The sequence below is a fragment of the Lagenorhynchus albirostris genome, chromosome 14 (assembly GCF_949774975.1).
Source record: "Lagenorhynchus albirostris chromosome 14, mLagAlb1.1, whole genome shotgun sequence".
In the NCBI taxonomy this organism is placed as follows: Eukaryota; Metazoa; Chordata; class Mammalia; order Artiodactyla; family Delphinidae; genus Lagenorhynchus; species Lagenorhynchus albirostris.
Window position 1 is genome coordinate 64,886,189 of NC_083108.1, and position 16,173 is coordinate 64,902,361.

Below are 16,173 nucleotides of genomic sequence, written 5' to 3' on the forward strand. Positions count from 1 at the left end.
ATGTAACATTTACTATGTGCTACGTGCTCTTCTAAGTCTCTTACATATCCTGAGTCATTTAATGCTCCCAAACAACCCTAAAAAATGAAGCACTATGTGTGGAAGCACCTTGCCCAAGGTTATCCAGGGGGGAAGTGGCAGAGTCAGGATTCAGAGCAAGGCAGTCTGGAGCCAAGTCCTTGCTCAGAACCATCGTGCTGTAACTGCCTCTTGGCTCAGCGCAGCAAGTGGCATGGAGTAGTGCTCACTAAATGGTGAGTATTGTCACTTTAGAAATGGGGATAGGGAGCCCAAGGTGGGGACAGGATCTGCCCAAGTTCACTCAGCTTATCAGCAGCAGAGCTGGGATGAGAACCCAGGTCTCCTGCCTTTGTACCTGAGTGTATCAGGACCCCAAATGGGTGGAAAACCTGCTCCAAAGCTGTCCAGGGCCACAAGCTTTCTAAACATGGCATGTGTCCTCTGGGGCAGTGGAAGGGGTACTGACCAGAAGAGGTGGCCACACAGGCTGATGACGGCATCCTTGGCTGTGTCCAGGCAGATGTTGCACTCGAAGGTGCTGTCCTGCCCTCCGCTCTCACCAGCGCCATTGCTGCTGCCGCTGGGCCCCCCTGCACTAGAGTTCTCAGGAGATGCAGAGGCCGAGGGCCCTTTGCTTGCCATCCTTGGCTGTCAGCAAGCTCTGAGTGAAGATTCTCCCCAGGGAAATCCTGAAAGGCAGAGAGCCCATGACTGCCCATTTCTGCAGGCCACTCCCCCCAGTCTCCATGCCAATACCCCCATATTCTCTCAGGTCTGGAAGTTCAGACTATGACTGAACCCCTTAGTAGACTTCCCAGAGGCTGCAGAGGATGACAGTCGTGGGGCACTGCCCAGAGAGAAACGACTCAGAAACTTCCCATGAACATGGCCCAGAATAGACCACACAAATAACGAACCGCACAAATAGAGAACAGCCTCCACGGAACAGCTCTCTACAGGAACTAGGACCCTGTCTCACTGTCTTTCCATTCTCCCAGGATAACTGCCCAGGTGATAAATAAATACATGCTCAATCAGAATGAAAGTTCACAGGCTGTCTTCTAACTTTGGACAGCCTCTATGTTGGCGATCGAGTCTGCTCAGGCCAGAAAGTCGTGACCAGTGCACGCCAGAATACAAAGAAAACCCTGTAACCATGAAAGCTTCCCAGGAAGCTAGGAAGGACCAGAAAGGTCATCTGGTCCAACGTCTTCCATACTGCAATCTTTTGCATTTCCCCTTCTGCCAGGTTAGAATACTACATACCTGATTTTGTCTAAATCTATCAACATTTAAGAGGAGGCTTGTATCACTGCTGAAAACAGAAAACCAGTAGTACCTACCATAAGTGAAAGATAAATACAAACATAATGAAGGAAGAGCTTTTATCCCTTAGGAAACTGCAGCCCGAGACCTCTCGGCTGACTGATGAATGTGGAGCTGAGGCTGGGACTCGTGACACAGTTTGTAGTTAAACCACCATTGTACCACCACAGACCAAGCTGGTCACCAAATACTGAAACAGACCACTGTTCACTACCACCTCCAGGTCAAAGAACCCACCAGGAGTTGAACAAGAACGAGCACGAGAACACCACCAAAAGATACTCAGAAATTCTGGGTGCAGAGTAAGAATCTATCAAGAGCCTGATCTGGCCACCCTCACCACCTCAGAGATTCCAAATGGGAAATGCTAGGTGGCTACCAGTCAGAGAATCGGAGGCTTGGATGCTGGTCACAGTTGAGCCTCCAGCTTGCTAGCTGGTCTTGGAAACCTCCTCTCTCCTCTCTGGCCACAGTTTTCTCATCTGTAAACTGAGGCACTGGACTCCATGGTCTCCAGGTGCCCCCTTCCAGCTCTGCGGCTGCACCAGGTCATCTCACCTGCTCTCTCCAAAGCAGGCAGCCCCACCACAAGTCTGGGACTCACCAATGGAGCACCAGAAGACCACCCTGATTTCAGCTTCCAAAGTACCAGGAGATAAGGACCAAAAAGCCACAGTCCTTTTAGACCCAGAAGCCTCTCTACACAACAGACTCAGAACTCTAGATTCATGAGCATCCCCCACCACGACAGCAGCTCAGTGACATAAGCAGGGAGAGGAGGCCAGCTCACCACCACTTTTTCACTCAGTTACATCATTTTACATAGTGTCCCAGAAGAGCAGCTGGCTGCCAGCAGCACTGTGCCTTGTTGGCCTCAGTTCCAAGACCTTCCCCATGATCCAGTGCTTCATCCTCTCCATATACATCTGGTCTTGTCTTCGTAGGGTGGAGCCTGCTTGTGAGGGCCACATTATGGCCTTTCTTTGTCATTCCAGCTCAAGCACCCGACACGTTTCTTTTAAAAAATAATAATTTTTTTTTTAAATTAAGGACTATGTGTATAGATGTGGAAAGACAACCATAAGTCAGGTTCACTGATGGATCTTAATGACAGTCCCCTGATATCATGATTTGGAAGCATACAGCAACAACAACAAAGCATCCTCACCCTAAAACATAGCTCTAATCAAGTCTCTAAAACAAATTATCCAGTTACAGAAAATATGGGCATAGATCCATGTATTAAACAACTCCAGGAAGATGCAATCAGCAAATCCAGAATGTGGGACTTTCTATGGGACAAATAATCAAAATTCTCCAAAAAATAAACAGCATGGGTGGGGTGTGGAGTTACAAATTGAGACTTGAGACATACCAACCACTGGCAGTATGTGGATCTCACTGGAACCAGATTCACACAATCCAACTGGAAAAGACATTTGTGAGATGAATGACAAAAACTGATTTAGCCTGGGTATTAGTTTATATTAAAGAATTACTGTTAGATTTATTGGGTATGATAGTGGCATATTTAAAATTTTTTCATCTGTTATATATGTATGCTTAAGTATTTATGAAGGAATGATAAGATGTTTGGGATCTGCTTTAAAATACCCCAGGGGGAAAAGTGAAAGTAAAGAGAAAAGAAACAAGAACAAGGAAGTTGATAGTTGTTGGAGCTGGATGATGAATGGAGGTTCATTCCATCAGTTTATTTTTGTGTGCTTGAAAATTTTCCATTATAAAAGATACTTTTTAAAAAGGTCAGGTTGCAGAACAGTATGTGTATGAATTTATTTAGGTGAGAATGAAGTACACAAATGAGTATATATTTTGCAAAGAAAATGTCTACAAGGCACACACTAAACTATCAACAGTTATTTTGGGGATTGGGAGGGCTGGGGAACTTTGAATTTTATATTCCTATCCTGTTTCAGTGTTTTATGACAAGCAGATAGATATTACTTTTACAATAACATTTTTGAAAAAGTAAACTGTAAAATGTATGTACAATATTACATTTGTTACAACAATAATGAATATAAATATTAGAAAATGTCTTTAAAAATGTGGAAGGGCTTCCCTGGTGGCGCAGTGGTTGAGAGTCCGCCTGCCAATGCAGGGGACACGGGTTCGTGCCCCGGTCCAGGAAGATCCCACATGCCGTGGAGCGGCTGGGCCCGTGAGCCATGGCCACTGAGCCCGCACGTCCGGAGCCTGTGCTCCGCAATGGGAGAGGCCACAACAGTGAGAGGCCCGCGTACCACAAAAAAAAAAAAAAAAAAAAAAAATGTGGAAGAACATACCAAACTGTTAATAGTGATTATCTCTGTACTATCTCTGGGGGCTCAGAGGTCCTCCTTGTTTATAAAGCTGACATTTTTACCTGTATTAATTCTAAAATCAGACAAAAGAATAACAGTACATTTAAAAACTTTTTTTCCCTGATGTTCTAGTTCTCCCCAATCCTGAAAGGTTCTGTATTGAAATCCTGGCTCCACCACTGACTAGCCATGTAGCTCTGGGAAATCCCTTAATGGCCTGAGTATCTTTTCTCACCTGAAAAATGAGAATGTCATACCTCCTACAGGGCTGCTAAGGTGGCCATATGCGATAACACAGTGACCTGGAGGACCCACCAAGGTAGGAGGGGGCCACTGCTGCAGGGGAGATGCACATACATGCACTTACCCTGGTTCACTGCCCTCTCCACTCACTGGCCCAACAAGGCTCTGCACAGTGCATTCTCCTACACACAGGCCTAAGGGGACAATCAGGGTCATGGTAGGTGTCAGGGTAGGAATGGCCAGGGGACAGTAATAGGTCAACTCAGAGTTTGCAGGGAATAGCAGTCATGCATCAGGCCAGGCACTGGGACAGGCCTGCAGGTCCCAACTCTAGGCAGACCATATCACTCTCATTCTAATTCTTAGCAGACTGACCACGTGGTCCCTACCCGAGCTCTAGAGCTTCATCCTGGTAGGCACGCAAATATTTTCTGAGTGGGTGGGTGCAGGCATGTGTGACTGGTTTTGGTCAACTCCCAGGCCGGCTGCTCATATAACCTCTCTTTTACATATCCTGGGCCCTGTCACTGGAGCCTCCTCTCCTCACCTCCTACCTTCCCTCACACACAGGAACCTCACCACGCCAGGGCAGCAAGGCAGAAATGAGCAGCCTTCCCTGGGGACTGTCCACTGAGCACCTACAGAACAACAAAATGTGGACACAGCCTCATGGGCCCAGTAGGACTGGGACACTGCCCTAGAGAACAGAGGGCCCTAGTCGGCTCAGAAACTGGACAGAGTAGAAAGGAAGCTGGCCCTGAGCCTATGTGAGCTGCCATCCTGTTAAAAGCTCTCCTGCTCCCCGTAGGGCCTATAGATTTGGACCTGACCACACAGTAGCCTTCTTGTGGCTGGTTCTGTGCCCCTGTCCCTACCCTGACCATTCTTCACTCCTGAGCTGAATTCACTTTCTAGTTTTCAAAGCACATTCACACCTACTACCACTTCTGACCCTCACTCCATTTTACAGAGGACATCAGGCCAGGGATGTTAGAGGACTTACCCAAGGCCAGGCCATCATACATGTAATTCTGTGCCCAATTCAGACTTTCCAACACATCAACACTCTTTTCACTCTTACCTGTTACCCCTTTAACATGCAGCTTTACAAAATTAAATACCTGGTCTTTGTTTTCCCTCAAATTCACAGTGCAATGCTCTTAACTTCTGTGTTCTTTGAAGTGAGTGCAAAGCAAACTCACCACTCATCCATTTATGCGTGAAACCAAAGGATCTCTAGTACCAACTACAATTGACGCCTGGTGCTACCAACTGGGGTGAAGTGGGTAAAAAAGAGCAAGACCACATTGAACCCCTGGAGTCTAGAATAGGAGCTAATTATAAGAATCCTTAACAAGGAGCTCCATCAAACTTGCCTGTTTTTCCTAAACAAGGCACCCTCCCAGAGATCTGGTTCCTAGACCACCTTAAATAGGACCTGTAACTGGCTACAGCCTAAGAATCTATATTTTTAAATAAGTGTCCCACCTTCCACTCCAGAAGAGTCTCTGATGAAGAGTTTTGGAAAATCAGCTCTTAAGAGGAGACTCTACCAAGCACAAAGCAATACAGCACAGCACAGAGTTTGGGAGGGACAGTAACCATAGGTCTTGTCCTTCAGAATACCCAATCCCCAACTATAGCCCACAGGGACTATGAAGAGGTCAGATAAACTTGGGGGGTGGGGGACAAGTCTGCTGAGATCTCAGACCACCCAGCACCTGGTCCATCTGGGACAAAGCTGATCATTTATAAAACAAGTTCACAGCTTGTTTTGAAAAACATCCCTAAAGTTGAGATGTTCAGGGCTTCCCTGGTGGTGCAGTGGTTGAGAGTCCACCTGCCGATGCAGGGGACACGGGTTCGTGCCCCGGTCTGGGAAGATCCCACATGCCGCGGAGTGGCTGGGCCCGTAAGCCATGGCCACTGAGCCTGCGCGTCCGGAGCCTGTGCTCCGCAACGGGAGAGGCCACAACAGTGAGAGGCCCGCGTACCGCAAAAAAAAAAAAAAAGTTGAGATGTCCAAGGCAGCACATTTGGTGCTGGAACGAAGGCAGATTGGCAGATTTGTGATAGTTAATGATCCCTTAGGAACACAGAACCTGGCAGCTGAAGTTGCTTGACCCAGCATCCACACTCCTATTACCTTCCCAGAGCTAGCCTGGCCCACCTCACAGGAACTGAGCAAGGGAGAGAAAATGAGACTTGCATATTCCTCAAGGAATCACCAGGGAACGTGATCTCACGAGGACATCTCTTTGTAGTATTCTTGTGTTCGGTTCTCAGGTTCTAGAGAACCGCAGGTATGCATAATCTGCCTTCTCTGCCCCTTCAGCTCTAAGAATTCCTGGACCGGGGTGTATAGAGGCATCTGGAAATGGTGATTCTAATTATGAAGATTACAAATTTGGATGATAAATAACTGGCATGATGTGAGAGGTGACCCAGCAGAAGTCTTGTTCCTGTGGGCACATGCGTGTTCATACAGAAGCTTTCTGCCGGAACGGTGGCGAGCCCCAGCCTGTCTTCACTGCTCACTGATCACAGTAGGCAGAGATGGGACTTGCATTCTGAGAATGTCTACATCACACTCACAGAAGGTTAGAGTGGGAGGAAATCTGAGTAAGTTGATTGGAACTTGGAACACACAGAACCCAGGCTCTAAAATTTTGGAGTCTAAATGGAGTTTCCGTCCCTAGGCTATATCTCACAGAGGCCTGGCCCTCAAGTATAGGACCAAGGACCTGAACAGCCTTTCAGGTCCAGAAGGACAGAAGAGGCTGAGCAAATGGCCTCTTTTCCTTAGGGCTGCACTGGTCTTTTTCTCTGGTATCCTCTAATCTCTCTATCTGTACAACTAACCCCACACCTACCTTCGAAGATTTATTAATGACCCTATTTGCCAGGCATTCAAGACACAAATATAAAGGGTTTCAGCCTAAGGGGGATAGAGGTAAGTAAACCAACAAGGCAGCCCAGTGTGCTGCGTGCTGACAGTAGTGTGTACAGAGTGCCTGAGGGCAGGGCTTGCTGGGGAGGACAGAGACACAGCACACAGGACAAGTGGATAACTCAATTTGCCAAGTTCAGTGTGGCTGGAGCCCAGAGAACATGTGGGGGTGGTAGGGCAGCAAGGGCTGCAATTGATGCAGGAAGAAAGGCCTGGAAATCCTCATGCCTTCAGCCCCTGCCTGTCGGGCTCACATTGCCTGCTGCACCACCTAACCCAGACCCGCCTAACCGTCCAAATGGTTCCATGATTCCAATGTCTCTTTCTCTCCCCATCCAGTTCCCATCCCCTGCTAAGTAAACTAGTAAATTCACATGACAGATTACAAGGCCACTAAAAATTATGCTTCTGTAAGGATTTTGCCTATATGGGAATTTTAATTATATAAAATAATGTTAAATGAAAATAGCAGGATAGAAAATTGTATACCAAATTGAACATACTGTATGATATTAACAGGTTAAAAGATACAGAAAAAAATTGGAAGGGGCCCAAATATTAACTGTAGTAGTCTTTGGATAACGGAATCATGGGCAGATTTTTAAAGCTTTTTTTCACACTTAACTGTACTTTCCACTTTTTCCATAGTAAGTACTATGTTATTAAGATTCAGAAAAAATATGGGACGATGTTAAAGGTCCCAGATCGTCAGATCTCAGTAGGGGACAAAAAGGAAAGCAATCTGATTAAAGAAATCTACACTAAGGTGTGATGAACCTTAGTATAATAATTCTCTCAGAAATTTTCACATTTTTAAATTTTATTGAGTCATATTTTTAATAAGTAACACATTCACATGGCTCAATTCAAAAGGTACAAAAGGATATAGACTGAGAAGTCTCTCTCTCCCATCCCTGGAACCTAGTCATCCTGCTCCCTGCCTTGGAGACCAATGGTACTAGACTATATCTTTAGGACACATTCCAGAAGTAGAACTACTGGGTCAGACGGTTTCTGTATTTGTAATTCTGTATCAAACACCCTCCAAAAAGGATGTGCCAATTTTTAGTCCCATGAAAAATACATAAGAGTGCTTGTTACCCCCATCTTTGCCAATTATATGTATGTTTTCAAAAGAGAACACATAAGTAGCATGAGAAACATAGGGTAATTTTGGCAGTTTGGGATGATATTTTAAATTCACTAATTCACTCGCTAATTAGTTATTAAAATCCATTATGTTCCATGCACTATGCTAGGCCCTAGAGATAACAATTTCCAAACGTAACACATATCTGAGTGGGAATTCTAGGCTCAGCTGTTCCTACTTCTTCGCATTGTCTTCCATTATTTCTTTTTTCTTGTGTGTGTGTGTGTGTGTGTGTGTGTGTGCGTGTGTGTGTGTGCGTGTGCGTGTGCGTATGTGCGCGTGAGCACGCAGCACACAGGATCTTACTTCCTCACCAGGGATGGAACCCGAGCCCCTTGCAGTGGAAATGCGGAATCTCAACAACTGGCCCACCAGGAAGTCCCATTTTCCATTATTTCTAAATCAAAAGTGTTTTTGTTTCTTTTGTTTTAAGCTTCAATGATTTTTCTTAAAGTTTACCAGGTTTCATAAGTAAGGGTGAAGTAGGATTCGGATTACCCCAGCACAAACTTTCAAGGGTCATCCAAGAGGCTGCCTTCTGTCATTCCTTGTATCACTGTCTTAAAATGTTCCTTAACCTTTTATGGACTTTTGTCCTTAAAAATTATCATGGCACAGGGACTTCCCTGGTGGCACAGTGGATAAGACTGTGCTTCCAATGCAGGGGCCCTGCGTTCGATCCCTGGTCAGGGAACTAGATCCCACATGCGTGCCGCAACTAAGAGTTTGCATGCCACAACTAAGGAGCCCATGTGCCACAAATAAGGAGCCGGGGAGCCACAAATGAGGAATCTTGGAGCCGCAACTAAGGAGCCCACCTGCCGCAACTAAGACCTGGCGCAACCAAAATAAGCAAACAAATAAATATTAAAAAAAAAAATTATCATGGCACAGGGACTTCCCTGGTGGCACAGTGGTTAAGAATTCGCCGGTCAATGGAGGGGACACAGGTTTGATCCCTGGCCCGGGAAGATCCCACGTGCCGCGGAGCAACTAAGCCTGTGTGCCACAACTACTGAGCCTGCGCTCTAGAGCCCGCAAGCCACAACTACTGAGCCCTCGTGCCACAACTACTGAAGCCTGCATGCCTAGAGCCCATGCTCGGCAACAACAGAAGTCACTGCAATGAGCACGCGCACCGCAATGAAGAGTAGCCCCTGCTCGCCGCAACTAGAGAGAGCCGCGTGCAGCAATGAAGATCCAATGCAGCCAAAAATAAATTAATTAATTAACTAAATTAAAAAAAATTATCATGGCACAGACGAATATAATGGCTCTGGGTTCAAATCTCAGCTCCACTACTTACTCTGTGCCTTCAGTCATTATTTTCTCTCCAAGACTTTTTTTACTCATCTGTTAAAATGGGGCAATTACCTTCCTCACAAGATAGTTGTAGGGATTAAAGAGTAAAACAGTAAGGGACTAGCACAGTGCCTGGCACATAGTTAAGTGTTCAAGAAATGTTAATTGCTCCTCCACTGTGAGGTCTCACAGAGTACAATGAAGGTGTAACTGCTTCTTTATACTCCCCAGGGAGCTATGCAATCAGCAGGTATTTGGTTAACTTGCTGAATGAATGAGTCACAACCTCCCTTTCTGAATGAGCATCGCTCCTTGAAGGCATTGTAGGTGAGACATCAGAACTGTGTATGAGGAAATCCAGAACAGGACACAGTTTGATCTGGGCAAAATCAGATTTTTCCCCAAAAGTGTCAAAATCAGGAGGCACTTGTTGTATCTATTATCACTATAAATAACATCAGCTAACACTCTGCTCAGCCCTTTACATGAATCATCTCATTTAATGGTTACAACCTGCCTTTGAGGTAAACACTGCTTACCATCTTCAGCATCCCCTGGGATGTTAGATTAAGGCGCAGAGTAGTTAGGTCACTTGCCCATGGTCACAGAGCCAGTCAGAGGCAAAGTTTTCAATTCCTAAGCCAATGTGCTTAAGTACCTCAGTGATCTGTCTGTGTGTCTATCTTCTCAAGCCCAGACCCAGCTTCCAGGTGCCTTGCTCAGCACAGGGCTAGACACCTCAAGAACACCTCATAAATGTGCATGGGCTGATGGCTCTGATGCCCAGGAGTGCTTAGAAGCGTACAACTCAAGATGAGTCAATGTAGCCAACTAAAGTTGTAGAAAATCAGTGTCCTAAAAGAACAAGACATTCTTCAGTGATGTTTTTCAGAACTGGAAATGTTACATAACTGTTTCAGAGTAATTTTTTTCTTAAGTATTGTCCAAAACTCTTAAACAAATGAAAAAAAAAGATCGGGGATATGCAACCAGAAAAAGTTCAGGTTTCCCCAAATTAGTACCGACCTGTATTAGAGATTATGCTACTCACACAGAGGATTAATTATTCACTGAACTGTCTTGCTCACTCTAGTTAGACACCTCCTGGAGTCACATGCACAGTGCCTGACACAGAGTACATGTTCAATAAATGTATGTCAATAAATGATGGGAATTTGCCAATTTCAATTCAAACCAATATAACTGGATAAAATACTGTATTAAAGGAAGCTCTTCAGACTGGACAGATCCTAGTTAAGGGCTGTAAATTTCGAGTATAATACAGTGAGAGGACAAAACTGGAGCCAGAGGACCTAGTCTGATGCTCAGCTCTGCCAACTCAACTAAGCCAGGGTCCTCACCTGCAAATGGGGTAATTGTGTCTGTCCTTCCTTTGTCATCAGAGAAATTTTCAAAGTGAGAGTTTTGCTTTTGTTTTCACACAGTCAGTAAATTCTTATTAAATTCAGATTCTAAAAATCTTATTAATTCAAATTTTATTTGCGGCTGAGCTGAAGACCTCTGAAATACTCTAGAGTATCAAGAAAATGAATAAGGTCGACAAGGTTTAACCAACTAAGGAGAAAACTTTCTAAGAGTTTTAATAACATCAGCATATACTTGACAAAAACAATGTGATCTCACTTCTCCTTTCAATAGGAGGTCCCAAGGAGGACCATCAAGAGAGCATTTATAAGATAGACCAGCGGAGTTCCCTGGTGGTCTAGCGGTTAGGATTTGGCACTTTCACTGCTGTGACCCGGGTTCAATCCCTGATTGGGGAACTGAGATCCTGCAAGCCTCGCAGCCAAAAAAAAAAGACACTATGAACAGAGTGAGAAGGCAACTCACAGAATGGGAGAAAATATCTGCCAATCATATATCAGAGGGATCAATATCCTGAATACATAGAGAACTCCTATAACTCAACAACAAAAAAATGAACAATCCAATTCAAAAACGGGCAAAGGACTTGAATAGACATTTCCCCAAAGAACATATACGAATGGCCAACAACATGAAAAGATGCTCAACATCACTAATTATTAGGGAAATGCAAATCAAAACTATGAGATACCATTTCATACCCATTAGGATGGCTACTATTTAAAAAACAAACAGAAAACAAGTGTTGGTGAGGAGGTGGAAAAATCAGAACCCTTGTGCACTTTTGGTGGGAATGTAAAATGATTCAGCTGCTGCAGAAAATTCTAGGGCAGTTCCTGTATTTTCCAAAATGTCTAATATGAGCACATATAACTTTCACAATTAGAATTACTGGGGTGTGTGTGTCTGACTATGTGTGTCTTCAAGATAGTCTAGTTAGAGCCAAATGCTCTGGGGTCAAGAGAAGCGTGGGTGCACTGGTAGCTTTGCCACCTCAGGCAGCTGCCCAAGGCCATCACCAGTCCTGAGCATTTCCAACTACCACTGACTCCTTGACTCCCTGCCTGTGACCAGACAAACACAAGAGTAGCTCCCAAATTACAGGATCTCCTAGTGGTCTTATCACATCCGGGATGATGCTGTACTACCTCTTTCACTTGACATGGCCGCCCCAGCTCTGCATGGTCAGCAGTGGTTGGGGCTGAACCAACCTCTGAGTGGTCAGACGTACAACTCACTCTGCACTTCAACATGTCCAAATCCAACTGCCATCAGGTCACGGAGTTACTGGCACTGCCTCAGATTTTGCAGTTCAGCTCTCAATGAATTACTTCAAGGGGCTTCAGGGGATCTGCAAACTCTGAATATTTACATGTAAAATTATACATGATGACAAGTAACTCAATTACAAAAGGGCAAAGGATTTGAATAGACATTTTCTCCAAAGAAGAAATGACCAACGTGCACGTGAAAAGCTGTTCAACACCATCTAGCCTTAGGGAAATGCAAATAAAACTACAATGAGATGCCACTTCACACCCACTACGGTGGAAAATAATAATAATAATAAAGGACAATAACAAATGTCGAAGAGGGTGTGGAGAAAATGGAATCCTCATTTATTGCTAATGAAAATGTAAAATGGTGGACTTCCCTGGTGGCACAGTGGTTAAGAATCCGCCTGCCAATGCAGGGTTCAATCCCTGGTCCAGGAAGATCCCACATGCCGTGGAGCAATTAAGCCTGTGTGCCACAACTACTGAAGCCCGCGTACCTAGAACCAGTGCTCTGCAACAAAGACCCAACACAGCCAAAAATAAATAAATTTTTTTTAAAAGAAAATGTAAAATGGTGAGCTGCTGTGGAAAACAGTTCGGCAGGCAAAAAGTTAAAAATAGAGTTGCCATTGACCCAGCAAGTTCACTCCTACGTAAACACATTTAAGAGAACTGAAAATATGTTCAAACAAAAATTTGTACATGAATGTTCAGAGCAGCACGTCATAACAACTAAAAGACAGAAACAACTTAAATGTCAATCAACTGACAAATGGATAAACAAAACACAGTCTATCCCTACAGTGGAATATTACTCAGCCATAAAAAGGACTGAAGTACTGACACATGCTATGACATGGATGAACCCCAAAAACATTACACTTAATGAAAGAAGCCAGACATAAAAGGCCACATACATGTGATTCCAGATTAGTGGTTGCCAGGGGATGGGAAGAGGGGAGACTAGGGAGAAACTGCTAACATGTACAGGGCTTCTTCGGAAGATGAAAATGTTCTGGAATTAAGACAGTGGTGATGGTTGCATAACTTTGTGAACATTCACACTTTAAAATGGTGAATTTTATGATATGTGAATTCTACCTCAAAAAAATAAATTTGAGCAACAGTCTACAAAATAATTGGCCAGTTCTCTTCAAAAGTTTAGTCATGAAAGACAAAAAAGCCTGAGGAACTGTCTCAGATTTAAGAGACTAAGGAGACTTGATACTAAATGCAATGCGGGAAACTGGATTGGATCCTGGAACAGAAAAAGGACATTAGTGGGACAAATGGCAAAACTTAAATAAAGCCTATAGCTTAGTTAGTAGTACTGTATTTACGTTAAATTTATTAGACAATGTTATTATGGTTATGTAAATGTTAACATTAGGGAAAGCTGGGTAAAGAGTATACAGGAAGTTTGTGTATTATTTCTGGAAGTCTAAAATTATTTCAAAATAAAAAGTAAAAAAGAAAGTACATGGAGCAGGTCAGGGGGTTGGCAATTTTTTTTCTGAAAAGCACTGTACATTAAATACCTTAGACTTTGCAGACCATATGGTCTTTGGGGCAACTCTGTTGCCAAAAACAGTACGTAAATTAAAGGGTGTGGCTGTGTTCCAATAAAACCTTATTTACTTGGTTCGATTTTCCTAAAATGCTGATTTAGGTACTTTTTTAAGAGGAAAATTTCAGATTTAGAAGTTTTAAAGACACCATTAAATTACAATCATTTTACTCAATGCCTGGATAATAGCTGAATAAGCATTTCACAACTTTTTTTACAACCTAGGAAACACAAACAAAAAAGGGAGGAAGATAAACACAGGCAGGAAGTCTTGGCTCAAACCCAACCTTTTTTGGCATTCCAGCAGGATTGGGTCAATATGGAACCTCTGTTCTATAGGGCAATGTAAGCATTCTAACAGGTTTCTAAAAAGTGATCTGCTTGGAGTTTTGTAAATCACAAAATAAGGAGCTCTGATGTTTAATTAGAAAACTAAAGATATGCTAGAAGCATTATCTGCAGATTACATGTGAGGATGAACTGGCAAGTCAAGTCCATCACAGGATTGGTTTTAAATGTTGATGAAATTAGCCAACAGATTGCAAAAACTCTCTCAGTAGACACAACATCTATAACAACAAACTGCTGGAGAGAGGATTAAAGAGGGATTCATGTCCTGGAGCTGGGGGAGGCTGGCTTGAACAGCCTCCTTCCAACCCATACTCTTCAGCTCTGTGAGTCCAAAGAGTTCACTGGCTTCTCCTCATCAAAGTCTTCAGATTCATTTCCAAGTTATTCTAAGAAAGTAAGCTACAAACTGATGGGGTGGGGACCCTGCTTAGTTATTCATTCAACAAACATTTAAGGAGCCCTTATCAGATGGGCCATTCCAAAGTCCTTGAAAAGAAGGATGGTACACAGGACAAGGAAGAGATGACAAAAGTTCAAACCCACTGGCCTCACTTCTAGAGATGTAGGCTGGGGGGATGGAGATGTCAAGAAAAGAGGGCAGAAAAAGAAGACAGCACCAGAAAGACTCAAAGTAACTACTCAGAATTAGACACTTTCAAGTTGAAAAGGACCTCCATCTAATAACTCCTTTGACAGGGAGTTCACTAACTCTGGAAGCAATCCATTCCATTGCTGGTCACCTGTGGCCAGCATTAAGTTCTTCTATTAAATCAAAATTTTGTCTTCCTGTAGAATCCACCTATTGATCCTAGTTTCTGCCTCTTTCAACCGCAAAGATGAAGTGGAAGCCCTCTTCACCATAACAATCTTTTCTGTTTTTGATGAGATTGTTTTGTTTTCCCTTCCATTGCTCTCTTTTCTGGGCTAAACATTCTCGCCAGCCACCCCCCTCGCCCCCCAAAGAGTTCCAGCTGCCTCAAAGCAAAGAATGCATATCTAGAATTCACAGCAAGAAAACACTTAAGATCAGTGGGCTTCAAACATCGGTATGCAGAGGACCCCCGAGGAGCATGTTCAAAATATAGTTTCCCTGGTTCCGACCCAGATTCTAAATGAGTCTTATTTGAGTCCTGCACTGTGAAGTATGCACCGTAGGGTATTTCAAAGGAGAGGCTGTGCGAACCATATTTAGAGATACACTGCCTTGTTTCACAAATGAGGAAACTGAGGCCCGACACAGGGAAAGGATTTGGCCCATGAAGCACAACTGGCTGTCGGCGACGAAGTCTCAGAGTCGGGCCTCTTACTCCCAAGCCCAACTCTATTCAGCGCGCTTCCGGGCCTCGGCCTCTCCACTCGGGGCAAACTCATTAAAAGCACCTCCGCATGAGAGAGGCGGCCTCGACTGGAAGTCAGAGTTAGAGTGAGTCTCTGCCTGGAAAGGAGAGCTTGTGGGGGCCTTTTCCCTACTTGGGGCCTCAGTTTTCCCAAACTGTAATCACTGGACGAAAGACCACAATACAAGCCTGACCTCCCTTCTGGGGCGAATGGCCCGGGCCAGGGCTGGACTTGTTGTCTCTGTGCTGCTGGGCTCAGATGTCGCAGCCCGTGGGCCTGCTGAAGGCGGAACCCGGTCCCCGCCCGCGTCCCTCAACCTGGACGGCCCCCACCTGCCGCCCCAACCCCTCATGTACCTGCCTCTGCTCAGCTAACGCCGCCGAGGGCGCCCCAGCCTGTCCGTTCGTCGGCCGTCCAGCCAGCCCCTTAGCTGGGTCAGTCCGGCCGGCCGGACTTCAGATTCCTCCTACGCGTACGCTGGTCAGCTGACTCAGAGCCGCCGCTCTCCGGCGACTTCCGGCCACAACCGGAAAAGGTTGGTCCGCGCCGCTGTGCTTCAGCCCCAGATACTGGGCTCTAAGGTTCCGCCTGCTGGCAGGAAGCGGAAAAACACAGGGACCGTTTAGCAGCTTTTTAAAAAGCCTAAGTCCGGGCATGGAAAGCCCCAGACGTGCTTGGAACATTTTTGTTGGAACAGAGTGTAAGGATGATGGGAATCAGAATGATGGGAATATGTCATAGGACACAGGAGCTAACTTGAAGGAGATCCCACTGGCCAAATCTGGGCAATTTGAGCAAAATACATAATGATAGTAACAGAATATAACTGAATAAAATTATAACCCAATGACTCTTTACTGATATAAATAAAGAAGTGATTAATAAATGGGGGAGAAGGGGAAATTCTTCCTTTTAGTAGAATGACAACTAGCAGAGAT

At 44.6% G+C, this 16,173-nt stretch overlaps 1 protein-coding gene across 6 annotated transcripts in view; it reads right to left on the bottom strand.

Annotated features, from left to right (window-relative positions):
• LOC132532385 (E3 ubiquitin-protein ligase RNF185) overlaps nucleotides 1-15,747 on the bottom strand; it is an 87,823-nt gene extending 72,076 nt beyond the window's left edge. For 4 of the 6 annotated variants that reach the window (XM_060170846.1, XM_060170844.1, XM_060170851.1 and 1 more), the window contains exons 1-2: nucleotides 15,596-15,747; nucleotides 488-710 (exon numbers count right to left, since the gene is read on the bottom strand). In XM_060170846.1, coding sequence (XP_060026829.1) covers nucleotides 488-663 — 176 coding nt within the window. In that variant the 5' untranslated portion in view covers nucleotides 664-710; nucleotides 15,596-15,747. Of the gene's footprint in view, nucleotides 1-487; nucleotides 711-15,591 lie in introns of all 6 variants that reach the window. The other 2 variants (XM_060170845.1, XM_060170847.1) reach the window with 2 other exon arrangements.
• Nucleotides 15,748-16,173: the final 426 nt, after the last annotated feature.